Source organism: Canis lupus, chromosome 14, assembly GCF_011100685.1.
Source record: "Canis lupus familiaris isolate Mischka breed German Shepherd chromosome 14, alternate assembly UU_Cfam_GSD_1.0, whole genome shotgun sequence".
NCBI lineage: Eukaryota > Metazoa > Chordata > Mammalia > Carnivora > Canidae > Canis > Canis lupus.
The window spans coordinates 4,852,500-4,878,494 of record NC_049235.1 but is presented as its reverse complement, the minus strand read 5'-3'; the positions used below and the strand labels follow the sequence as shown (position 1 = coordinate 4,878,494).

At 52.0% G+C, this 25,995-nt stretch overlaps 1 protein-coding gene across 4 annotated transcripts in view; it reads right to left on the bottom strand.

Annotated features, from left to right (window-relative positions):
* The window catches only part of PLXNA4 (plexin A4), a 427,913-nt gene that overhangs the window by 59,522 nt on the left and 342,396 nt on the right, over positions 1–25,995 (bottom strand). For all 4 annotated transcript variants that reach the window (XM_038556478.1, XM_038556477.1, XM_038556480.1 and 1 more), the window contains exons 10-14: positions 20,523–20,723; positions 13,179–13,275; positions 12,567–12,757; positions 8,403–8,554; positions 3,982–4,099 (exon numbers count right to left, since the gene is read on the bottom strand). In XM_038556478.1, the coding sequence (XP_038412406.1) occupies positions 3,982–4,099; positions 8,403–8,554; positions 12,567–12,757; positions 13,179–13,275; positions 20,523–20,723 (759 nt within the window). The remainder of the gene's footprint in view (positions 1–3,981; positions 4,100–8,402; positions 8,555–12,566; positions 12,758–13,178; positions 13,276–20,522; positions 20,724–25,995) is intronic.

The following is a 25,995-nucleotide window of genomic DNA, read 5'->3' as shown; positions in this document are numbered from 1 at the left end:
AGTTGAACCTACTGAGCTCCCGGCCGGCAGGCCTGCTCCCCAGGAGAGGCCTCCATTCCTAACACCTCAGAAGGAGAGAAAGAGCCTGGGCAACTTGCTGACCGGTGCACACAGTGTCTACCCTGCATGCTGGCAGGGCCCACATGCCCTGCTGCCCACCGGGTCCCTGCAGAGCCCGAGCCTGGCATCCCCCTGCACCCAAAGCTAAGGCATGCTTCAGTCTAGCGCTGTTACTGGCCCAAACGGAGCCCTGGACCAGGGTGGGGTGAGGCCCTGGAAAGAGCCCTGGTTTCTTAGCTCTGCCTAGATCTTGCTGTGTGACCCGGAACAGGTCCTGTAACCTCTCTGACCATAACATCAGAGAGCTGGGTCAAAACGAGTTATCTCAAAGGCACCTGCTGGTTCTCTGCTTCTGTAATGGGGTCACCTCCCACAAATGATGCTTTTGCTCCATTGTCTGGAGGGGAAAGAGAGGGATAGTCTGCGGGAGGTAAGGCTGGTCCTAGAGATGGAGTCAAAGATAGATGACTTTGACTCCATCTCCCCCCCCCCCCCAGTAGATGGGGTTCTAGAAGGGATACAAGTGAGGAATCCCTGTTGGCTCTGCAGTGGCAGGCTTGGGGGGGGATTATTCTGGGGTGAGCAGAGGATGACATGGAGACATGTTTTAAAGTTGTGAGAAACTATTAATTATTCAAGTCATGCTTCATAAATATTTCATGGTATGTTTGCACGGGAAATCAAATTCTGTATTTTTTGTCGCCTCTTCACTTGTTTCCTGGATGGAGGTGGGGAGGAAAAGGTTCCCTCCATGGAGATCTCTAGGGAGATCTGAGGGCAAAACCAAGAATGCTGATCCCTTGGCCTTGGCGGTTGGGTTCTGGGTGAATAAACCCACACATGAGAGTCTGACCTGATTTGTGGAGGGAAACGGAGTTAGAGCCAAACCTCACTCCCAACCTCAACACTGGGAAGGGGCTCCCCTGCATGCTCCAGATCCTGAGAGGCACCCCTGGAAAAGGACCCCCAATGTGCCCCAAGTCTCCAGCTTCTCCAGCTGTCTCAGGACTCCAGAAGAGTCAGGGGCTTCTGTGTGCCCCCTGCAAGCTGCCTAGTGGAGCAGAAAGGCAATGAAGGCTCTGAGATGCTGGGGAGCATGACAGAGGGTCCTCCTGTCTCTTCTCACCACCGGGGTGACCCCCATTCCCACCCTGGCACCCTAGGAGCTCTGCAGGGGCAGCCTCAATGATTGGGCTCTTCGATGCACACTGGAGGCTGTGGAGGACTCAGGTCCCTAGCATCGTGCCTCCTCCCTGAAAGTCCTCCTCAGTAGACACATGGCACCAGTACCATTCCTCAGAGGTATCCCACAAACAAAAAAGCTGCACAAATCTTTGAGTCCCACAGCCCCACTGGACCAGTGCGTTTTTGCCTTGCGGCAAGAGCTCCCATCTTTCCCGACCTATCTTTGTGCTCTGACCTCTTCTCTTCTCATGAACCCCCTTCCCTCTCCATCTCTTGTGTTCCCATCTTTTGGTGCACCTGTGTCCCTTACACCAGGGACTGCTTCCCACTACTCCAGGTTCATCTGGAGCATCATATTCCTCCTTGTATGCTCAGCCTCTTCCTTGAAGCCTTGCCTTGTTACCTGCACCTAACCGCATCCTGCTCCAGAGTGGAAACAGGAGTGCAAGCAAGACTGGCCTTACCTGAGAGCAGAAGCAGCTTTTGAATACTGCACAGGCTCCTTGTAAGTACTAAGCCTGGGACCAGTCAGCGACAGGCATGTGGTATCTGTTCCATAAGTGCCGTCTTTCCTAGGCCGGTGGTCCTCAGCCTGGGCTGAGTTAGGATCCCCACCTCTAGCATGTGACTCAGCTCAGGGGGGCTCCAGAGCATTTTGTTTAAAGCCTCACAGGAGATTCCAATGAGCGGAGAGGTTTAAGAGTGCCTAAGCACCATGGGGGGCTAACAAAGAAGGGAAAGGCCAGGGCTTCATCTCCAAAGACTTGCGGGTCTGAGAGGCAACGGCCAGCGCAGTGTGGGCAGATGCCAGGGAGTCCCCAGTGGGCCAGGCACCATGGGTGCCACAGGCTGTGTATTCAGAGAAGGCACTGAGAGACTCAGGAGCAGAGCTTGGGCTGACAAGGAGGACACGGCTCAGGGCAACGTGGGGAAGGACATGGGGAGACGAAAGGGGTCAGGCCATGCAAAGCCCTGGGAAACAGGATCGGACAGACAGGGTGGGTCAGATGGAGGAGCCCGGGCAGCCTCTGAAGGCAGCAGCGCCCCGGGTCCTTCTAGAAGTGGGGATGAAGACACTTGGGGAGTACTGTCTCTGCCTCTATCTCTGTCTCTCTTCCTCTCGGTATCTCGACTCAGTTGGATCGACCACGTACGTGTCGAGACATCCATATAACACAGAGTACACCCGCGTCTCTCTATAGACACACACGGACACGTGTGTCACTGATTGTGTCCAGGTGTGTTGGGTTTCATTTGGAAACTTCCTGAAAGCCTTTCCAAAGAAGGTGGGGGGACAAATCCTAAAGAGATGGGATTTGAATCAACACATCCATTAAATCCATCCCATATGTGTGTTATGCACAGGCAGCGCTGGCCAACCGGGTTTAGGAGGAGGGGGGGTTCTTAAGAGTGGAGCAGGGAGCTGAGGACAGGGCGGTGGGGGGAGGAGGTGGTGGCTGCACATCCCTCCCAGATTGGGCCCCCCACCACAGGCATGTCTGCATGCACGTCCTCCGTCCTACCTCTCCTTCTGGACGGTGGGGGGAGGGGGTCCGGGGAGGGGTTGTGCAGGCTCTGAATCATCCCTGGAACACCCACGAGCCAGGGCCACCAAATTATAAGATTCAACCAATTAAGCAAATATTTATCAAATAATCTAGTGGGAGTGATGGTGCAAGGTGATAAATGGTTGTCAGTTGGAGAGAGAAAGGAGGAAGAGAGCGAGGAAGGTGGAGGAGGGACAGAGGGTGGGAGGAGGGAGGGTGAAAAGTGGGCTCCCTGGGATGTGTTCTGGAGCATTTGATGCCCAGGCATAAGATCCATCACTTCAGGCTCCCAGCTTCTAAAGCAGCTCGTAATCATGAGGAAAGTATCCCATCAGAGCTGTCATTAACCCCAGACGTTAACTGGATGGAAAGACAGTTTTGAAAATGAGGCAGTGAGCAGGGCAGCAGAGAAGCACATGCCTCCTGCATGCCCAAGGTCCCGAGAGGTCCCGAGAGCCCCTGTCCCCCCCAAGAACCCCTCACCAGGGGTGGCCTCTGCTGGGCCAGCGAGGGTCCTGGCTGGAGGGAATGTGGAGGTCGGAGTCTGCAGACAGGCCACAGGCAGGGAAGGGTGTGCAAGGAGGGTAATGATGTGGCTAGAGGAAGGTGGAGTGGGGTGCAGGGGAGGTGTGGGGTGGGGCGTGGGATTAAGGAGGTCATAGGATGGAGCTATGAGGAGTGGAGAAGGTGGGCTGAATGTAGATGATGGGATAGAAGTGATGGGGTGCCAGTGTACCAAGAAAGGGCAGGGCACAGTGGAAACCATGCAGGAGAAGAGAGAAGGGACACATCTGCTTGATGTAATTGTCACCATACTAAGGGGCAGATGCAAGTATTATCACCCTCATTTTAGAAATGAAGACACTGGAAGGTTAAGCACCTCTCCCAAGTTCGCCCAGTGAATAAGTGGCAGAGCTAGGGCTCCCACCCCAGGCCAGACACACTGCCACTCAGCCAGAGGGGACACTGGGCCCGAGAGCCAGAGCAGCTTCCCTGGAGTCGGGGCCAGACATAGCAAGGTTTGAAATTGAATCCAGTCTTTCAGATTTCCAGGACTGTGCTCTCACGCTGCACGACAGACTCCCATGAGCTGCTTGGGGTCTGACCACAGAGGTCCAGCTGGGCCCAGAACCATGGTCACGCCGTCTGTGACCTGCGCCCGGTTGGGTTGCCAATGGCCGGGACTCACCATGAAGTAATAGAGTTGTGAGGATCGGGCCATGAACTCGGGCCGACACACGGCCACACAGATCTCCACGAAGCCTGCATGCTGGCTGGGCTTGGCCTCTCCCATCTCACACACGATCCTGCGGGGAAGGGAGGACAGACCCCGTGGTCACAGCAGGGGCACAGGATGCCCACATGGGGCTCCTGGGCGCCACGCCTACCCTGGCCGCTTCTCTGCGGTAGGGTCTCAAGGCAGGGGATGAGGAGGAGAAAGACACCCCAATCCTTCCCTGTAAGGCTCCTTTTTGGTTCTTGGGCAGTGAGGAAGTGCAATTTCCATGGAGACTCTGTCAGGTGAGAGCCCACTAGGATCCCTAGTGTTCTGACCCCAGACACTCAGTCCCTCATTCAATAATTTTGTTCCCTCTGTGAATCAGAGAGTGGGGAATGTTTCAGCCAAACAGCTCAGGGAACAGGGCTGGCAGGGGCCAGAGAGGTAGTGACCTTCTCAAGGGCCCACAGCATGTCAGACAGGGACCCTGAAGGACACTTGAGGTTTTCAGACCCTGGCCCGAGGCCACTTGGTTCCTACTGTATGGACTGCCTCCGCGGAGTGCTTTCTGCCCCCAGCCCCAGCTGGGCACTTGGCAGAGAGGAGAGACTCCTGCTGGGGGGTGGGGGTTGGGGAGGGGGGGAGAGGAGCCGGAGACGTGTCCCTTTTTAAAAATGTTCATTGTTTTAATTATGAAATTTGTTCACACCCCTCGAAAACAAGACAGTACAGAAGTGTGACAGTAAAAATAAGTGTCCCTTTCTTCACTCTTAATCTCTTTTAAAAAGTCTGGTATTCATATGTAGATCTATCTCCTCGTAGGCTTTCTCTAGATCCCTGCAAACATATGTAATATATATAATATATATAAAATCTCCATTTTACAAATGAAGACACTGAGGCACAGAAAAGTTAGGCAACTTGCCCAGATGTGTGTGTGTGTGTGTGTGTGTGTGTGTGTGTTTGGTATCACGCACACACGTAGTGTTATATACATGCACGTGTACAATTACATAAAACATACATATATAAACATATACATGACTTTAAAAATAAAAGTGAAACCTAACTACCCACTGTCCTAAACCCCTGTCGTTTACTGCACGCACAGCGTGGACTTGCCCTGTGTTGCCACGCGCACAGCCCTACGGGATCCTCTCGGAACGCTTCATAGCGCTTCACGTTGTGGCTGTGGCTGCACCGTTATGTATCCCTCCTCCTACTGATGGACATTGAACTTACCCTGATTTTTCTCCTACTCCAGATAACCTGCAAAATGAACCAACTAATATATGTGCAATATCCTCAAGCACTGCACATTCATTAGAATAAATCTCCAAAGGGGGGAGCTTGTGGGGTCATTGTTTATGTACGTGATGTTTGATAGGGAGAGGAAAATAATGGTCCCAAAGGGTCGTTACTGATTTATGCTTCTGTCAAAAGCAATTGGGTGAGATTATTTCACTCTTTCGCTAACACTAGATATTATCAATCCTTTGAAAGTTTTTCCGATAGGAAAAAAAGATCGCTTTTTTTGCTGTCATTTTTATTTCCCTGATCACTAGTGATGCTGCAGATATTTACAAGTATGTGTGTGCGGTTGTAAAAAAAAAAAAAAATCTTAGATGGGTTTTCCTTTAGTCTGAAGACTGTCTCTTTATATTGCTAATGGGTGGTCTTTTTTTGTAGGAGCTACTGAATGAGGAGTATTAATTTTTGTTTCTAGTAAGTATTGCAATTATTTTCTCCCATCTTGCCACCTGTATTTCCACTTTCTTTATAGTGTCTTTTCCCACACTGAAGTTTAAAAGTGTTTGTGGTTCAGGGGCTCCTTCTTTTACTTTATGGCTTCCAGGTCTCTCTTAGAAAGAAAGAACTTGGGATCCCTGGGTGGCGCAGCGGTTTGGCGCCTGCCTTTGGCCCAGGGCGCGATCCTGGAGACCCGGGATCAAATCCCACGTCAGGCTCCCGGTGCATGGAGCCTGCTTCTCCCTCCTCCTGTGTCTCTGCCTCTCTCTCTCAATCTCTCTCTCTCTCTCTGTGACTATCATAAATAAATAAAAGTTTAAAAAGAAAGAAAGAAAGAAAGAAAGAACTTCTGGGTGACAGTCCAGTAAAAAATATATGCCTTTCTGTCCAGATAGCATAATGAATACATGTTTAGGATAAAGAAAAAAGAGAAAGTGCATAAAAATGCTTGCCGTACATACACTTCCTCCCACTCCATTTGAACCACCCAGAAATATTCACTGTCAACATTTTGGTGTTCATGTGTTCAGTCTTGTTTTCCTTTTACAGAATTAATGAGAAACTCTATTCTGCTCAGTGAATGATGTTCTCGCTAATACACTTGGAGCATATGCCTGGTCATGATTCTCCCGTAATATCAGATTTGATGGCTATATAATTTAATGCCTTATGCATGTATAATGATTTAAGAATTGATTAATTCCCTACTTAAAAATATGTAAGTTGCTTCTATATTCCACTGTTAACAAATAAGGCCAAAATAAGTGTGCTTGCAAATACATATTTGTGCATTCTGGTTATTTAAGGAAAGTTCTAGAAACACTATGACCAGGCTAAAGATTTTCGATCCACATTCCAAATTGCCTTCCACAAAGTGTGTCCCAATTTACCTTCAGAGTATGAATGTATGAGTGTGCTATTTCTCATGTTTCTCATCTGCACTGGGCATTAACTTTTTAAAAGTTTTCTCCATTGTTTTAATTTTTATTTCATTGATTACTAATGATATTTAACTTTTTCACATGACTTTTGGTTCTTTGTCTTGTGAATTGCACATTCATGCTCATTTCATGCTCTTTGCTCATTTTGTGATATTTGCCTTTTTATTTATGGAACCTCTTTGTATATTAAAAAAAGCACATAATAACTGTCATAAGATGTAACGGTAGTCCCAGATTACTGCTTCACGTTTTTCTTTGTTTACAATGATTTTTGATGTACGAATTTTAAGTTTTAGACACTCAGATCCCCTCATCTTTTCCTTTATAACTTGTTTTCTTTTGCTCTTATACTTAGAACAGTTATACTTCCCTTGAAATCAAAGAAATTCTAATCACTCCACAGATTTATTTTTTCACCTAATTCTTTAATATATCTGGGATTTAGTTTGGTGTATAATGTGAAACGAGGGTCTGGTATTGTCTTTTTTTTTTTTTTTTTCAGAGTTAACCAGCTCTGCTTATTAACTCATCTTTGCTTTCCTTGCTGATTTGAAATGTCACCTTTATCACATACTAAATTTTTACATATCAGAATTCTTTTCTGGGTGTTCTATCTTAATCCGCTGATCTAACTAGCACTGCAATAGTTCAATCATGTGACTTTAAAATCATATATTTTCCAGTTGGCTATGCAGGCCTGGAGTAGGGCATCTTAAAGTTCCCCAAATCACAACAGCTTGGTAGCAGCTGGCTTTGGTTTTATCCTCAGAAGTACTCCAATAGTTGAAGGAGCCACAGAAACATCTTTGGGCAAATAAGCCATGCGGGACCAGGGAGGTGAATTCTATCAAGAGTAGACCCTTCAATCACAAGGTCTACTGAGATGGCTTTCGGAAGCTCTGGATGGAAATCAGTGGGGATTGAGGATGGTGGTACTGATGGTTCCAGAATCGCGAAATCTGGGCAAGACCCAGCAAGCGGACAGGTAAACTCCACTGATGTACCTAAGGGAGACCTAAAAATTGTCAAGTGGCAAGGTGTCACTCTGGGAGGGGCAGCAAAGTAGGATGAAAGCTAGATCGTGCTGTGCATTTCATGGGTGTGTTTGCTGGGCTGGAAAATTGTGTTTACTTATTTACAAGGCAATGATACATGACTCACAAACCTCCTCTAACAGGTGGATTGGGAGGTAAAGGTCACTCATGGAATGACCCACGCCATGCTCCGTGACTTGGCATGGAGAAAAAGAGATAAACAACCCCAAACACCTACAGGATGGAGTGGGTCTGGAGTTTCATTTTCAGCCTCCACAGAGAGTAGCAGAGGCTGAGCTTCTTTTGTAACTGGAGGAAGACACGAGTCAGGACTAAGGGACAGCAGCAGGGGGAGTGGTAGGGATCCAAACTCACGTTTCTCTTACAGATTTTAATTTTGCTTTCGTCACGGCCACGCCCCAAGGAGGCAGCTATCACATTTCTCTTCCCTCTCAGCCCCATGTCCCCAACCCCTTTCTACACTTGCCAATACGGCAGCTAGCTGGTTGGAGGGCTGGGGAGGACACTCGAATGTTAGGGGCATTCTATTCCCCCCACCCCAATGGTCTCTAACACTGTGTGCTGTTGGCTGCCAGTTGTTGGCCAGGGGAGGTGAGTCATCAACACATAGCCATCCCTCCCTCCGTCTCACGGGGCTCCCACTTACTGTTCTGCTGGGATGTAGCCATCCACCAAAGGACTGCACTCCACACCTGCCACCTTGACATGAGAGGCGATGTCCCGGAATTCCAGACCCAAGTTCTCTCCTCGGATGGTGACCTTGGTGCCCCCTTCCCGGGGACCTGTCACTGGGATTATCTGGAGGGAAGAAGCACGGTACTTTGACAAGCATCAAGACAGAGCCATCCCCCACCTGCTGATGGGGTAGAGGCTCCTGGCTCTTCCCCATCTCTGCATGATTCCCTGGGTTGGATCCACATCTATAAGGACACCCAGGTCTGGGACTGTCGATGTCAGGAGCTTCTGGTAAAGCAGTCCACGTTAGCGTGTGGTGTTGGGAGAAGTGTTCAAATCGTCTCATTCACCTATTTTGTGGAAGAGATGAGGGGATGGAATGTGATCCGTATTGTGACCAGGTGATTCATAGAAAATCAAGGAATAAAACCTTGTGGCATTTGTTCATATTGTTCCATTCTGAAGGAAAATTCATACCCTCAGCCCTCTACACTATGGCAGCCCACCCCGTTTTCAAGATCCTTCTCAAATGTCACTTTTCCATAACCAGTTGTTCTCCCTCTCCGCTGAAATTTTATGCTCCTTTCATGGTAACAGTGATTTGTGTCTGATTCCTTGTCCTTCAGATCCTGAGTCTTGGGATGCAGGGACAGTGTCTTACTTCCTCTGGACTTTTCAGTGATGGCACCATATCTATTTCTCAAGTTGTCATTGGGATTGAAAACCACAACTACCGAAGCATCTTCCTGGATTTAGAGGAGCATTTGCCTTCATTGTCTGGCTTGGTTTCTAACAGAGATGGGTTTAATTTAGATTTCACCTCATATACTGGCCAGAATGACAGGCTTTTCTTCCAGAGATGTCACTGTTGGTGTTGACTCATGACTGAAATGTTGGGAATCCACACCCCAGGGCCTGTTTTGAGGTAGGTGCTATGGACAGTTGCCACAATCTAATTACGACATCCCACTTAGTGACCTTAGTGGTAGAAGACATTCTGTGCCAGCCTCTCCTGGCATCCAAAAGATCAGAGAAGGGCACATTTCCCATTCCTGGTGTCTCTCAACACCAGTACCTGGATCTTGGCCAGTGGCAATGGGATCACAACTGAAGGAGCCCAGACCACCCACCTCTTAACATCACCTACTCTTTCCACCACCAAAGGTCACAACTGGGGGGTCTACCCTGGAGGAAGGTGGGAGGGGGAAGTAAGAGAAACGAGGCTGGAGGGGCAGCCTTGCTGGGGAAGGCCATTCACCTACAAGTTAATACATTTCCTTCTTACCCATGCCTGTTTGTGAGTGAGCGTGCACGTGAGTTGTGAAGGTTTCATGCGAAAACCTTCATGTTCCCATCGCAGAAAGACAGGTCCCCTGGAGACACGAGCCCATTTCTGTGTGCGGGAGGTGGGCAGATGTAGGGAGGGCCGGGAGGGGGAGTGCACGTTCTTCCCAAATGCCTGCCCAGCCCTGTCCCCAAAGCCCCACTGGCACCTGGCAGCAGCGGCTGCATGATATTCTAGCCTTGGCGTGTTGTCCTGAAAAAGGAGCTTTATCTCGGGCCCAGTCCTTGGTTCCCCCGGCTCCCCGGAGGGCCAATGCCAGTATGGAGCCAGTAAATAGCCTCCGTCACAGGGAGATTTGTTTAATTTGCCGTCTCCTCCCTGTGATTTTGTTGGTCTCAGGCCAAGAAGAAAGCAAGTCTCACTGTTTGCGGCAGACACACCATTAGCAGTCACGCGTGGCAGCCCCTGGGAATGGTTCCGTGTTAAGGGCTCTGCGGGTGGGGGTGGCTGGGGAGGAGGGAGACGGGGGCAAGCCCAGGGCTCTCCTTCCACGGATACTTCTGTAGGTTAAATGCATGCCTTTTGCCCCAGTTTGAGAATTGCTGTTGAGATTCCTACCCATGCAGGAGACTGAGGTAGAGGCTGAGGCCACCTCACTGTGTCTAGAAGACCGGGGGTGTGGAGGGTGAAGGGGCCGGAGTGGGAGACACATACAGAGGGCCACTGCTGAGGGCCTGCCTTGCTGGAGGAAGTTGTGCACTCACACAGGTCAGGCTCCCTACCTGTTTTTACACATCCCTGGTGTGTGTGTGCAGCATTTGTGAGTGGAGGGGTGAGGGAATAGATCTGGGAGTGTCTTTCCTCTGTGGTGAGAGAGAGACTAGTCTAGCAATCCAGACACCTGGGACTCAGGACCTGTCTGATATAGGCTTTGGTGAGAGGACTTTAGCATTTCTTTCTTTCTTTTCTTTTTTTTTTTTTTTTTAAGATTTTATTTATTTATGAGAGAGAGACAGAAGCAGGCTCCATGCAGGGAGCCTGAGGTGGGACTTGATCCCAGGACTCGAGGATCACACCCTGGGCTGAAGGCAGGTGCTAAACCGCTGAGCCACCGGAGAATCCCGGGACTTTAATATTTCTGAACGTTGCTCTTTGTATCTGGGAAAGGAGGCTACAAACCCTGGCTTTGGCAGGCATTATAGCTCAAATCGTGTCCTCCCCAAAAACATATGTGGAAGTCCTAACGCTCTGTACTTCCAAGAGCCTTATTTGGAGAAAGGGTCTTTAAAGACCTCATCAAATTAAAATGAGGCCATTCGGGTGGGTCCTAATCCAACAGGACTGGCATCCTCATATAAAGAGGGAATTTGGACAGGGACACACAGAAAGGCAAACGAGAAGGGACTCAGGGAGAAGATGGTGGGCTGCAGGCCAGGAGAGAGGCCGGAGCTGGTCCTCCCACAGAGCTCTCTGAAGGACGGGTCCTGCCCACACCTGGGTCTCAAGTCCTAGCCTCCAGAATGAGAGACAAGGAATTTCTGTCTCTGAAGCCACTGACTCTGTGCTACTTGTTGTGACAGCCCTAGGAATCATGTCCGGGTGGCTGTGAGGATGGACAAAGTAAGGGATGTGGAAATATTTTGCAACTGAAAATACCTTGCACACCAAATTTGCCTATCATTGTAGCAGCCACTAGTAGATTATCAGACACATGTGTTTGTGAAACCTTGCACAGAGCCAATACCAATCTATCCTTATTATGTATGGAGACGGGGCTGAGCTTCCTTTCCTCTTTTTGTCTCTGCCCCTTTTTGCTTTGTTATTAAAATCAGCATCCACTGTGGCAAAGAGGCGTTGTGTACCTACAACGAGCAAGGTGTGCTGTGCTAGAGGTACAGGGGGTCCCCCTGTTGAGACATGCATGCCTCCTCTTTGCTTTACCAGGGGAGCATAGTGCTCGTTTCGGCAGCACATATACCAGGGAAGCATGGGAGGTGGTGCCTGAGGGGGTCTCTCTATTGAGAGTGGGGAGGTGGAGATACCAGGTGACCTACATAAACCCCAGGGGCAGTGATCCCCTTGGCCTAGACATGGATGGGAGTAGCTTTAACAATGCGGATGATGGACAAGGAGGATGGCGAGATCCTCCTGTGCTGGGCCTGGAGCCAGCAATCTGCATGGTTCTCTCAGACAGTCCTTGTCTCTCCTCCGTGAGATGGAACCTTAGGACCTGTTGCACAGTAAGGAAGCTGAGGCATAAAGGTGGTGATAAATCAGCCCCGGGATACCCAGCAATTAGCTAGCAGAGCTGGGACTCGAGCCTTGTTCTCTGCATGTTTAGCTCTGCCCTGGCCCTCACTGCTCTTTGCTCCAGGGCCTGTGTCCCCTGGGCCCTCCTGAACTGTGTTCCAAATCCATTTGTCATTTGTCATCTCTCTGCTTAGGTCTTGCTTTGAGTGAGTCCTGGGTTCTCACCATTTGCACCCTCTCCACTTCCAGAGGCGCTGCGCCCAGCCTCTGCTCAGGACTAACTGCTTGGTGAGGCGGCCCCCGATGGAGCTTAACAGCCTCATCACTCAGACTCTTAGAGACAAAGGGAGAGTGGCCAGGACTTGGAGTCATTTCTGACACAGCTCACGTGGAGACTCCAACAGGACAGCTGAGCCCCTCTCTGTTTTCAACCTTCCTTGGTAAGGAAGCAGCCCTGGACCAAAACCCGGGCTTCTGGGGAAGCTGGGCAGGAAAACAAACACGCCCCCAGCCAGCCAACCACCGTGGTGGCTGTCGCCTCAGCGACGCATGGCTGGCAGGGCCCGAGGCCACGCAGAGGGCCCAGAGGCCCAGGCTTACCTCTGTGATGCGCGGGTTGGTGCACCTGCTGTTGGCACCCGACAGCTCCAGCCACTGGCTCTCGTGAACGGGGCAGTGCTGGCGCAGAGTGCACTGGCCCTGGCTCTGGCACCAGCCGCACTGGAAGTCCGGGTCCGCCTTGAGGCACAGCCCGCAGCTCTCTCGCATGGCTCCGCACTTATAGAGGTGAACTGCGGGCGGGGGGGAGGGGGCAAGAGGTACTCTGGGGTGAGAGGCGGAGCAGGAGGGGGTGGGCCTGGGGACAAGGAGTGCAGTCCCCACCTCGGATGCTGAGACACAAGCAGCCTTGTTCCTTTAGCCATTCGGACATGGAGGAGACCAAAAGAACCCCGGGGCCTGGTGCGCCACTGGACGGGGAGCTGGGGCTCCCTCCAGAATCAGCAGGGCTCCTGCGGCCAGTCCTACTCACCCTGCGGCTCCCAGAGCCACTGCCCACAGTGGGCCCACACCTGAGAGGTCACGGAGCAGGGGAGAGGTGTAGAGGGCAGGCTCCGAGCCAGAGGGAGAGGGACCCCCCCCTGGGGTGTGGGGGCGGGATGGAATAACACCTGCCCTCTGTCCTGCCTCCCCACCGGGGCCCACCATCCCCACCTTTGTTCTGAGCTGGGTTATCGATGTTGAAGTGCCCGTTCCACACGACCGTCAACTCCACAGGCAGATTGTTGATCTCCATCCCTTCATAGGAGTACTGCAGCCAGGTTGCAGGTAGGAAAGAAGAAAGCTGGGTCACAGGGATTCCTAGGGAGAGCTGGCTCTTCAGCCTGTGGACCCCGGGAGTGCTCAGGCCTAAGGATCTGCTATATATGTGCTTGAGTGCATATGGGGGTGCACACTCGGGGAAGCGTGCCTTGGGGGAAGGATAGGGGCAAGGGGCAGGATACTAAGGCAGGGGAGGGGTGAGGCCTGGATGGGAGACTGTTTGGAATGTGCATTCCCTGAGCAGATTACATCAAGCGACTCCTCCCCCTCCCACGGATGCTGGCTCACAGCTGGGCTTTCCCAGCATCCTCCATCCCTGCCCAGGGGAACCCTGCCATTAGGCCCCACCAGGCGCTTGATTCAATTTGGGAACTTCCAATTTCTAGGCAAATTCCGAGGAGGTGGGTGTTTATCAAAGACCTGGAGAGGGCTGATCCGATTCCAGGCAGGGGTAGAGGGTGCAGGCACCAGAAATGAAGGGGCTGAGTTGAGGGAGGTTAGGAGAGAGGAGAGCTGGGTGGGGCTGAGAGGTGAGGTGGGAAATCCCTGGACACCCTAGTGGCCAAACCTGGGAATGTGAGCCAAGACTCCAAAGGCACCCACTGGCTCAAAGAGGCCAGGCCTCAGGTCCGTGGCTGGCTGCCCATGGGGGAGCTGCCTCTAGGCCTGCAAGGGGGTGCGGGGGCGCTGGGGGGGTCGACGCTGGGTCCTGCCTCCCTGCCCTGCCCTCCTCAGCATCAGTGCCCTACCTGGCTGGGTGTCGGTCCCTGGGACTGAGTGCTGGGGGAGGGGGAAGAGAGGGTGAAGGGGGAGGTGCCAGCCCTCACACCCCAAAGCCGCCTTCTGATAGTGGACACTTCCTACTCTCCAGAGAAGGAGGGGAGGGTAGGTGGCAGGAACTCCGAGCCTGCCCAGGGCAGCATTTCCAATCCATACCTGGTGATTTTCTCATTATTCCACCAGATTCTGCCCTCCACAGGGGGTGGATGGAGGAATGGAACTGAGATAGGCTTTCTGTAAAGGAGGGGCTGAGGGCTTGCAACTTGCTAGAGGGGTTCAGCCCAGGAGACGTGGTGTGAAGTGGTGTTTGCCGAGCCAAAGGCTCTTTCAACTTAGCTGAAGTTTGGAGGGGCTAGGGCATGGGGGTCTTGATGGGTCTGACGGAGGCAGCTGATGCTCCCTCCTCGGACTAGCTAGCTGCTAGCTCCCTCACTAAGAGGAGGGCAGCTTCAGAACCTCGGGAACACACAGCCTGGGGAGGGGCTCCGGGCCTGTCCTGGTGCCTCCCCCTCCGGAGCCTATTCATGGAGATTTCTAGAGGGGATGTTTGTGATCCTAATCTGGGGACTTGCCCTAAACTCCTGAGTTACAGCATGTGCTCCAATGTGAACAGGCCGTGACGCTGTCCTCATACACAAGTGGGATGGCATCCAGTCTTCTTCAGGCTCTACCCTAGCACCCCCTAAGTTTTCACTAACTCCTGGGAGCCACATGCCTAGACCAGGGAGCCACGTTCAGTGTTTCCTGAAAGTGACAGTGGCTTGCACTGTACCATCCGCACTCCCATAGAATTGCCCATGTGACCCGCGAGGCCGGAGCCCAGGCCCAGGTCTGCGCTCGAGCCATAGAACAAAGCAAAACTCCCCAGCCCCGCAGAAACAACACTGGGGACTCTGATGATTGCCCAACCTAGCTAGTGACTCAAATCTTTTGCCATGTAGTGTGGTAATCAACTCCCCAGAGATTTTGTTCTTTGCTTCTGGGCCAGGCTAGGTCTCTCTAAGGCATCCCGAGCTTTCTCACAAAAACCTCTTCCTCTCTGGACTGGTGGTTCTCAGGGGTGGTCTGTGGGCCCCATTCATCAGAATCATTTAGGGGGCCTAGGCACAGATCCCAGGGCCTCCCCCTAGACCTGCTGGACTGGAAATTGGGGATGCATTTCAAACAAGCCACCCTAGTGATGCTGGTGCTGCAGGAGCTAGAGAATCCCCACTCCTTGCAGGACGTGTGTGCAGCAGAGGTGTGCAGGAACAAAAGAGGGTGGGGGACAGTAGGTAGGGAAGGGGAGAGGGAGGAAACACTTTCCCAGATCTCCCTCCCAGCCCAACCTCCAGCCAAGATCCACTTCCTCTCTCCCTTCCCATCTCCCTCCTCCTAGGCGCCAGTGCAAGAAAGGTGCAAAGGCTGGCTTCCGGCTGTTCCAGCCTCTACCTCTAGGATGGATGCTGAGGGGTAGGGGGTGAGGGCCAGCTAAGTCAGGATCCAAGCCTGGCTCCTGCGTCTCAGGCCCGGATCTAGTCAGGATTCAATGTGAAAGCAGCGGGTGGTGATCAGAGGCCTGCCAGCCAAAGATCAAGAGAACCTACAGGCCCTGAAGTCCCCCAGAGAGCAAGGCAAGAAATTCTGCTTATGTATGCACGCACGCGTGTGTCTGTGTGCACAAACGAGTTCACACACAGCCCACCTGAGAAGAGCTCAGCGTCAAACCCGTACTAGCTGTGTGTTCATCCGTGCACGCACTGCCACAGAGTGGTTCTGTCCGGCCCACCCGTGTGAATGTGAGCCAGCGACGTAAGTCTTGGTTTCCCTGTTTGTAAAGTGGGAATCACAAACAGGACAGACCTAACAGGACTCTTTGGGGGGTGGGAGACAACCCTCGTGGCTCTGAGCACAGTGCCGGTCACGTGGAACGAGCACTCAAGTATTATTGTGTGTTTTGGTCTGTGTGTCTCCATTTGGGGATGCTGTCCAAAAATATGTTTGTGTTCCCCATGTTTATGTTTATGTGAAGTAATAATAGCAGACTTTTATTGAGTGTTTATGCGCCAGACACTTGGTACATATGGAGATGTGTGCATAGGAGAATGCTTATGTGTTCTGGAGCGCATGTGTGTGTTCACATGCACTCACTTTTCGAGGAAGATTGAAAAGGAAAGGCTTCAAGGATCAGCTATGCCGGGTATTGCTTTATCTTTTTATGGCTCATTCCAGGGATCTTGACGATTAAATATTAGAGAAGTCATTAACCCTGGGTGCTCCCTCCTCACCTCCTCTGTCTCTAGGGAGGTCACTCTCATTCCTGGAGGCTCTTTCCCCATGATCAGAGCTCTGCAGCAGGAGGGGACCCACAGCTGGGGTGTCTGGACCACTGGCTCCCATCCCCCAGGACTCCCCACCTCTGCTGCACTTAGCATTTATAGAGCTCTCTGTAATCAGCGGGCAGTTAATCTGCACAAAACCCAGAGCTTTCAGGCTCTCAGGGGCCAGGAGGTTAAGTGTCTCAATCAAGGTCTGGCACACCACAGCCCAGCTAGGGGATGACGTTGCTCATTACCTTGGGAAAGTGGTGAACTTCTACCTTGTAAAGCAAAGACAAGACCTATATAATCTGGACGGTCTTTCCTCTCCTCTAACCATTCCCTGTTCTGAGCTCTGAGATAGGGCGCTGACGAATTCTACCGCTCGGGTGGACAGATCCATATGACATAAGAAACGTGTGTGTGCTCCGTGTCCACCCCAGAACCCCAGAGGGCTCAGCAGACCCAGCCGTGTTCCAATAAAGCAGGGAGGGGGCCAATTACCTCCCCATCCCAATTGTCCCCAACCCGGTCTCCCCATCTTTGTTTTGCACGGGGTGGATTGGCACACGGGGAGAAGACGGGAGGCTATGGCGGGTCTGTGGAAGCCGGGCCTGGAGCTGGCTGCCCGCTGCGGCCACTTGCTCGCGTGATTGCCAGTGACTGAGAGGCGGGTACTGGGCACTATTATTATTAGCAGTGCTTGTCATTCCCCTGGAGCCTTGGTCTACAGGAGGCCAAGAATACCCACAGTTGCTCCTGCCTCCAACCACTGCCTGTGAGCTGCCCTGTTTTCCTCCTATAAACCCCCTCACCCCAACCAGGGCTACAGCGATGGCTCAGGGACTGTCCCTGATACATGGGCTGGAGGTGACCTGCTGTCACCTCACAGCCAGGGGGAGTTTTCTTGGGCTACTTTTCCTTCTCCGCTCTCCTCTGAGACCTCTTTGTCACCTCCCCTTCCTCTGCCATCACAAGCCTGGACTTTTTGTTGGATTTCTCCACCCCACTGCCCAATTCCAGAACACTCAGGGGTTTAGGAAGTGAAACCACATGCCTCCTTCCACAGTCCTCTCTGAGGCATAGCAGACCTTGTTCCCAGGGACTGCACCCAGGCTGGGTACAAAGTGCTCAGTTGCTAGTTTTTGCCCAACCTTGGATGGCTGTGTGTGTGTGTGTGTGTGTGTGTGTGTGTGTGTGTGTGTGTTTGTGTGTGGTAAAGCTGGATTCAAGTTCTGAATTCCCTGCTTACTTGCTGTGTGATCTGGGGCTGGTCATATGCCCTCTCTGGGCTTCAGAGATGCCCTCTGTCGCAGGATCCTACTACATCCTCCCTGAGGTCTATTCCTCCCCTAATAGTATGTTGTCCTCTATAGTACTGTAACTATGGTAAAGGAGGCCTGCCCCTGATTATGACCCCAGAGTTTTTTTAGGAAGTCACTCGATGGTGAGTGGCATCCTGGCCCAGTTCAGCATCTCAGCTGGGGTCCCTGAACAGAAACAGGGGCTCCTAGGAAAGGTCAGAGCTGAGCCCCCCTGGATGCATGATTGCAGCGGAGCCTACAGGGGATTTTTCCTGGAACCTACCCTCTGTGGGATACACCTCCTGTTGCCTCAGTTTTTAAGACTTTAAAATGGTACAGAAAAAACTCTCCCATCACCTTCTTCACGAAGGTGAGGAAAATAAAGGTGTTGAAATAAAAAAGGCTGAGCTGCTTTGGAGCAGCGATTTTGGGTTTTGCCTACTGGCCCCCAGTGGCTGGGGGGCCTCAGACAGACTCCTAGCTCCAAGTGCCGGAGTTCAGGGTGCGCCCACCCCAGCTCCTACGGGGACTGCAGAGGGCTGTGCCAGGAGCCTAGAAACCATGTCCTCTCATTGGTGGCCAGAGCCTCGGGCCCCAGGTCATGTTTCCACCATGGTCCTGGGGACGTGGGAAGTCTCCTGGAATGTGAATTGTCTGAGCCCCTGCATTCAGGAAGCCAGCCAACTGGGCAAGAACCCCATCGGGGGCTGAGGGGTTGGCCCTTGGGGCTGGAAGTGGACTTGACCATTGTGTCTTGGGGCATCAGGCTTCCAGATGTGAAATTCCTGCGTAAGGAGCTATATGTGACTAGCAGATTTTGTAAATCCTGAAGATTGGACGTCAGACCATCAGATGTCCAGCAGTGCCTCTCCTTGACTCCTTGGTACTGACCAGGATGCCGGCACAGGTACCCCCCGGAGGTGACCCAACCACTTGTCAGGGTTCCATTTTACACCTTTGTTCCCCGGAGGCTTCCGACTTTGCCCCCCTCGGTCAGGACAATGTGACCCCTAGTGGGCTCATTCAGGGAGTCAGGCCTTGCTCAGGAGTGCTGAAGCCAGTAGGCAGGATAGAAAGGCAGTGGGTCCCAAGGTACTGAGTTCTGACCACGGAGTTTGTAGGATGAACTCAGGCTGCTATATGGGTGCTCTTGTCTATTTAACGGAGCCAGATGAAGCCCTGGGTTGGTGAGGCCGAGTCTTGTAGTGTCTGGGAAAACAAGGTCTCAATCGTCAGAGCCCCTCCTGCCACCTCTGAGACCAGGTTCCCAGGGCAGTGTCTCTGACCAAGTAGACTTTTCTCTGTGGTCTAAACCCCTATCTGCCCTCCACTGACTCATATGGGGCTCAGACTTTTTTCTTCCTGCAGGAACTCACTTATTTGGGGGAGAATCACTAGAGCCAAACCCTTGGGGCCAGTCTGGTTGGCCTCAGGATTTATGAGAAAACAGGAGGTGTTTAATATTCCATTTGCTTGCAGGTTTAATCCAGAACGCTGCAGAAATCTGCCAGGATCCTTGGCTGCTGGGACAGGAGGGGGATGTGCACACGAGAGCTGTGGGGACACATCTGGGGTTTCAGAGGTTGGGCCACGGTTGTCTGTTCCATCCCTGTAATGCTGAGTGACCTTGGGCAAACATGTGGGCCTCTCTGAGCTCCATTTACCCCCAGACTTTTTCCTGCAGGGAGAGTGAGGTGCTCCCATGAACCGCTTTGTCCAGGACTTCCCTGCCCCTACATCGCATCCCAAACACAGTCACCGTATAGAAGTACCCAGCAGCAATGGGAAGGATGAATGGGAGGCAGTGTGACATAGGAGGGGACCTGAATCCAGACCCAGCCCTGCCCCCCGCTAGCTGTGTGACCTTAGACATACTGCTTTTTTCTGGGCAGGCGTGAGTTACCCTGAGGTGTGTGGACCTTCAGCCCCTTCTCAGGCCTGCCTATATATTTAATTTTGTGTTTATTACATTTTATTCTTAAAAGAAGGTCCCCCAGATCAGATCTGTCTCAGCCCACAAACCTAGACCTGCCCCTGCTTCTGGGCCTTCAGTTTCTCATTTGCTCAGTGAGGAATACTACTATTAGGGTTTCCTACAGCTTGAAAATACTATGAGTCTAAAAGCCTCATGAGCTTTGAGCATCTGTGTGTGGAGAAAGGGAATGAGAGAGAGCAGAACGGTGTCTGGGAAGACCTCAAGGTCCGGAGAGGAGCAGCGGGACAGGAATAGTCAGGGCACACTGCGAGGTACCCAGGAATCAGGCGAAGGCCATCGGCAGCGGGGCCTGCTGGCCTGTCATGGTCGGGCATGGACCTAATGTGGATTTTCTAAACATCGGGCAGGTTTGTGCTGACCTGAGCTAGCTCCACCCTGTTCCACTGCTCCCTTTGCAGGTGTTTGGTCTCAGAAGGCTTCTGTGCTGGGAGCGGCCTCTGTGCAGGTGTAAAGGTAGCAGTGGGCCTTTGCAGGCCCCGACGAGGCCCTCAGGGCAGCCCTGGTAGGAGCGCAGGGCCCAGGGACTCCAGACTCGTCTCAGGAAGGGGGACGGACACGGGTGTTTCTAGAGCCTAACACGCCCTGCAAATACCTCTGGCCACAAACAGCGGTCCCATGGCTGGTCCCAAAGCTCCTGCCACTGCGGCCCCTGCCTTGGGCAGACACGCGGTGACCTCAGAGCCCAGCACTGTGCCGGGCAAGCGGGGTTGGAGGAAGCAGTGAGGCAGAGAGTTGGACTGTGCTGTGGGTGTTTGGGGGAAACCTGCAGAGCCCAGCTGACGGGGTTCTCGAAAAGAACAGTGATGGGGCGGAGCGGGGGTTCAGGCGGCCGGGGGGAGGCAGGGCCGCGGGCACTCACAGACGTGTTCTGGCACTGCACGCTCGAGCTGTTGAAGCGCAGGGCGGGCACCCTCTGCTCGTTGCCCTGGATGCTGAGAACACATTCGTAGCCGCGCTGCCCGGACTGTGGCTGCGGAAGGTTCTTGGCCTTCAGAGTGATGGGCTTAATCACTTCCACGGGCACCAGGATCTTGTCCACTCGCAGCAGCTGGGGACAGTCCTGGAACAGACAGCAGGTGCAGGAGCTTCTCCAGACACAGCCCAGATCTTTGCCCTGCTCCACCTTCCCTCGGACATACCCACAGAAGGCTCTAGACACTGCTGCCCCATCCCCAGCCTCTATGTGGGAGGGAATAGGTCCGAGAAATCCCAGATCCCACAGTCACTGTCTGGAGGCCACTCCTCACTGAGGTTCTCCCCCCGCCTTCTTCGGGTTCCATTTTAATACATTCCAGACTCTGAACTCCCGATTGCCCCCTCTCAGCATCCCTCCCACCCTAGCAGAGACAGACTCTGCTGCTGGGCGTCCCATGTCCCACTTTGGGCCGATGACCCCTGTGCTTCAGACCTAGGCTGCCAGGAGTTGGGACAGAGAGACCCACCAGAGCTTCTGTACAGTGAGCCCTGGGCCCTAGCTCTAGAATGTGAGTCTGGACCACAGCAGGAGGGCCCTGGAGGGTCTTCCATACATGGCTGAGATTTGGCAATTGGGAATGTTCGGATATGAGTCCCAGAGACCTTTTAGAATCCAGAAGCTTCTGACTGCACTCCGTGGCTGGCCTGACCCCAAAGAAATGCCCCTCTGAGCAGGTACATGGAGAACCTCTTGGATGCTTACAATGAGCATACTCATCCCTCAAACTGAATGGGGTCCAGAGAGCCTTGGGGGATGGAGGAAATGACTAGGCCCTTTCCCCTGAGATGGTAAGCTCTGTCCATGAAGGGCTGGGGGGGAAATGGGGCCAAATACAGAGTGAGGGTGCTCTGCTCTCTGTCCAGAGGTGGGACCTACCACGGAGCTGAGCTCTGAGGACCTGGGTGGAAGAGAGTCAGTAATGCAGGGCCTGACTGGGCATGGGCAGAAGTGAGGCTTTCTGAGACACAGGGAGGGCCTGGATCCCCCATGTCAGTCAGTCAGGTCCCCCATCCCCCAGACTACTCCTGTTATGGTGCTGTTTGGGGCATGCTGGGACAGATGACTTCTGGGCAAGTTGGCCATCTCAGGCACGGCACATACATCCTTCCTGGGGATGCTGCTGTTGGCTGAGGCTCCTGGCCTATAACCCTAGGACTCCTCCCTGACAGGAGAAAGTGGAGAGGGTATAGGGGGATGGCAGACTGGAGGGTCTTAGGCAATCAAGCAACTGGCAGCTGCTCCTCCTGGGTCTGAAGGCAAATGCGAGCCCCTTCTGTCATGGAAACGGGAGGGAGAAGACCCACACTCTCATGCCTGCTGAGCTCCTGACAAGCTATGGAACCCTGAACTCATCATATGCCTACTTGGAGACTCAACTTCCTTATCTGTCCATCAGATGGAATCCAAGGACCCACTCGGCTCTTACCAGTTCTGGTTCTATGATTTGGGGTGGTCTCACCTCTGTCCTTCCTGATTACTGTGGAGTCTTGCCATAGGGGAGCAAGAGCCCTGGGCCCATTAAACTAATCCCTTCTCTCCTTCAGGCTGCATGTAGCTTTATTCTGCAAAGCAGCTAAGAGAGGAGAGGCAGATCCAGCAATCCCACTTCTGGATATATACCCAAAAGAATTGAAAGCAGAGACTAGAACAGATACTTGTTCACTCACGTTCACAGCAATGTTATTCACAACAGCCAAAAAGTGGAAGCCACCCAAGTGTCCATCAGTGGACGAATAGATAAACCACATGTGATATATACTTACAATGGAATATGATTCCATCTTAAAAGGAAGGAAATTTTAACACACCTTACAACAAGTATGAATCTTGAAAACGTTCTACCAAGTGAAATAAGCCAATCACAATAAAGCACTCATACGAAACACCTAGAGTAATCACATTTATGGAGACAGGATGGGGGTTCCTGGGGGAGAGGAAATAGGGACTTAGTGTTTAATGAGGACGGGATTCTGGTTTTGGGGAAGACGACAAAGGTCTGGAGATGGATGGTGGTATGGTCGTACAATGGTGTGAATGTACTTAACGCCCCCGAACTGCGCTTAAAACTGGCTAAGATGGTAAGGTTAAGGTTCATGTGTGGATTTTTCCACAATTAAAAATAAATGAAAACACAGAGGAGCAACGAGGAGGGGAGAAGGATCAGAGCACTGAACCCAATACTTGGTCCTGAGACTCTAAAGTGCACAAGTCTCCAGGGCCTTGGGTCTCACATGCAAAATCTTAGCAGCCGCATCTTGTGCCCCCATTTTGTCTGCTACCTCAGCCCCCCTGGCCCCAGCAAGATGAGATAGACAGGACACAGAGAAGACAAGAACGATTTAGTGACTAGGATGACACTCAAGACTGGAGCAGGAGGGGTGTGAAGCTGGAGAAGCAAGAGAGAAGATCTACGAAAAGCAGGGAGTCCCAAGCCTGATGGTCCACCTGCACTCTTTGCTTGCCTGCAGCCCTGGGCAGCTCTCCTCTCCCTCCCCATGCACAAGCCTGACCGGCCCTCCTGCTCCATCCAACGTCTGCCTAGGGGAGCCGGGTCTCTAGTTGCATTTGGAGTATGAGAAGTCCTGGATCTCCTGCTTCCATCTCTTACGGCAAAATGTTGCTGTCCATGAACAATGCTCAGGAGGTGTCTAGAATCTGGGAAGTTCTCTGGACCAACCTATTGGATCCCTTCTACTTTGCAAAGGAGACATTGAGGCAGGGAGAAGAAATGTAATGGCTCAGTAACCGCAGACTGGTAGCTGAAGAAGTTGAATGCCAACCCACCATCTTTCATCCTCTTAATGAAAGAGGCAAGTTCCGGCTGGTGGACCGGGACCACCTCAGGGTGGCCTGGTGGGTCTGGGAGGATCTCTCTGAGCTCCGCAGGACTGCTGAGCTGCCACACCATCCTGTGGGCTCTGGGACCTTTCTGGGGCTGGGCTGCTTCTAGTCTAGGATGTGGGCAGACACACAAGCCTCTGTTCCCCCATAAGATTCTCAGGGAGGCTTGGCTCGTGTTCTTTAATGAGTCCTGATTGCCAGTGGCCCCATAAGACCTAGTTTGCATATAAAAAGGTTGGCAGGTCTGAGAGTAAGTTCATTAATAATAATTGGAGAGGCCCAGGGCTGGGCCAGGCCCATTTTCCTCTGGTGGCACCGATGATTGACCCCAGTGTCCCTCTTAATTGAAATGTAAAATGGCAATTTTTCCCTAGGTGGCAAGGCATGAAGGGACCATGGCCACCACACTGCTCCCTCCTCCCACCCCAGGGCCTCAGATCCTGACCTACCTCACACGGAGATTCCAGGTATAAAACCACCACTATGTCTGATGCTCATGGGAGGTTTCAGAGAAACCTCCCTGTTTCTCTAGGACTCGTGTCGGAAGACCTCACTTCCAAGTCCTTCCACCATGGCCTGGGGCTCAGACAATCACCTCTCAGCATCCTTAACTAGAAAGAACCTGAATGGGGAGTCTCTGAACTCTGAACACCAGGCTATTTTCCTCCTGCTCATTTCAGAGCCTTGAAAGGGCTCTAATCATGGCTTAGCTTAACTCTAAATGGGGGTTAAAAACTCTTCCTCCAAAGGGCTTTTGGTGGGGTTGGAGGGTGTCCCATAAACTGTCTAGCTTTTCCCACCCCGTCTAGGCTTCTGCTCTTAACAATTTCAATAGCTCCAAGTGCCCCAAACACAGGGAGATGGGTACAGGTCTGTCCACTGCTCTTCTAACAGCGGCCCCTTCTTCTGGGAGGGACATCTTGCTACAGCATGTTCTATAGGCTCTGAGACAGGAACTCTGCCACAATCATGGGGCTTTGGGCAAGTCCCTCAGACCATCTGCATCTCCTCTGCCATGGAACGAAGAGGCTGCTTCGGATTCAATGGATTGTATGGTCCTAGTTCTATTATTAACCCAATAGATGATCTGGGACACATCATTATATAGCCTTTCTAAAGCTCAGTTTTCCCATCTCTAGGATGGGGTAAAAGTGCCTACTCAACTAGTTTCAAGTGTGGCATTCAAAATATTGACCAACTGAACGAACACTGGAGCGGCTGGTGGTGGTGGGGGTGTCCCTTCTGGAAATGGCCCTTTACCTACCGCTAGGGAAGCGTAATCTTTTAATGACTGACACACTGCAATCTGGTACAGTCGTGCAGCGGTAGGCTCTGGCAGGCAGTGTGTGATGCTGTTATGATTTTAGTTAACATGGCACAGGGGCTTCAGGGAGTCCATCTAGGGCACATCCCACCACCTCCATTACCTTCCACGTGCTTTCCCATTTGCTATCTGGTTTCACAGCCCAACACATGTGATCACCCCCACGTTCACAATAAAGGAACTAAGGACACCAGTTACCTCATTCAGTTCCCACAATGACAATGGACAAAGTATTTTCACCTGGTCATCTTACTGACTTGTGTCCCCAGATGAACATCTAACCTCCATACAGAATTCCTCAAAAACATAATACTCTTCATTTTCTCAAGGAAGGGATTTCTCTGAGCTCTCATTGGAAACAGCCAGTTCTCCGAGGTGGTAAGCAACCTCATTTCATAAGATTATTTGGAGGCAAATGCAAACATTCAGGATCAGATTCCCTTGGAGGATGTTTTGCCTGTGGCTACATTTTGCAGTTGGAAGAACTGAGGGATGAGAGTGGCAGTGGTTTCAGGTGCAAGGAAACCTTTAATGTCTTGGCTTTTGGGAGGTGGCTCATGTGGGCTCCAGGTCCACTGTCCGGCCCCACGCACATTCTGGTTTTCACTGAAATGCACACAGAAGGAAAGATGGTCCCACTAATTGTGGGGAGCAGAAGGAGCAAGCCAACGTATGAAAGCTTTTCCATCCACCGTGTCCAGCATGTCAGTGGCTGCTTTATACAGAGGTTTCATTGCATATTTAAATAATTGAACAAGGACATAAAGCATGCTGCTGAGCTGAGAGAGAAAACACCTCCCTTAGGGCTGGTGCTGCCTGGGGAGGCGGGTGGTAGGCCTGTGGATTTACAGCCCCCCGTGTGTGTACTAGATGAGGGCTCTAATTCTCCCAGTTGTTACAGCAAGACTGGGGAAATGTGACGCTCTGGGGGACTGTGGGGCAGGGGCTGAGGGGCAGCTGAGGAATAAGTGATCTGCAGGGGCACAGCTTGCCACTAATGTCACCTCAGCCCCCATCAATTCCAAAGAAGCTAGCCCTAGCCCTAACCAACGCCCCAAATTTACACTCACCTTCTCAGACCCACAGTGCCCAATACAAAAATGTAACGCACCATATATTTTCTTGCTGTTCCCCAAGTTTATAATGCCATTAGTGTGATCTACGATGGGCTGGTTTATGGAGAGAGCAAAG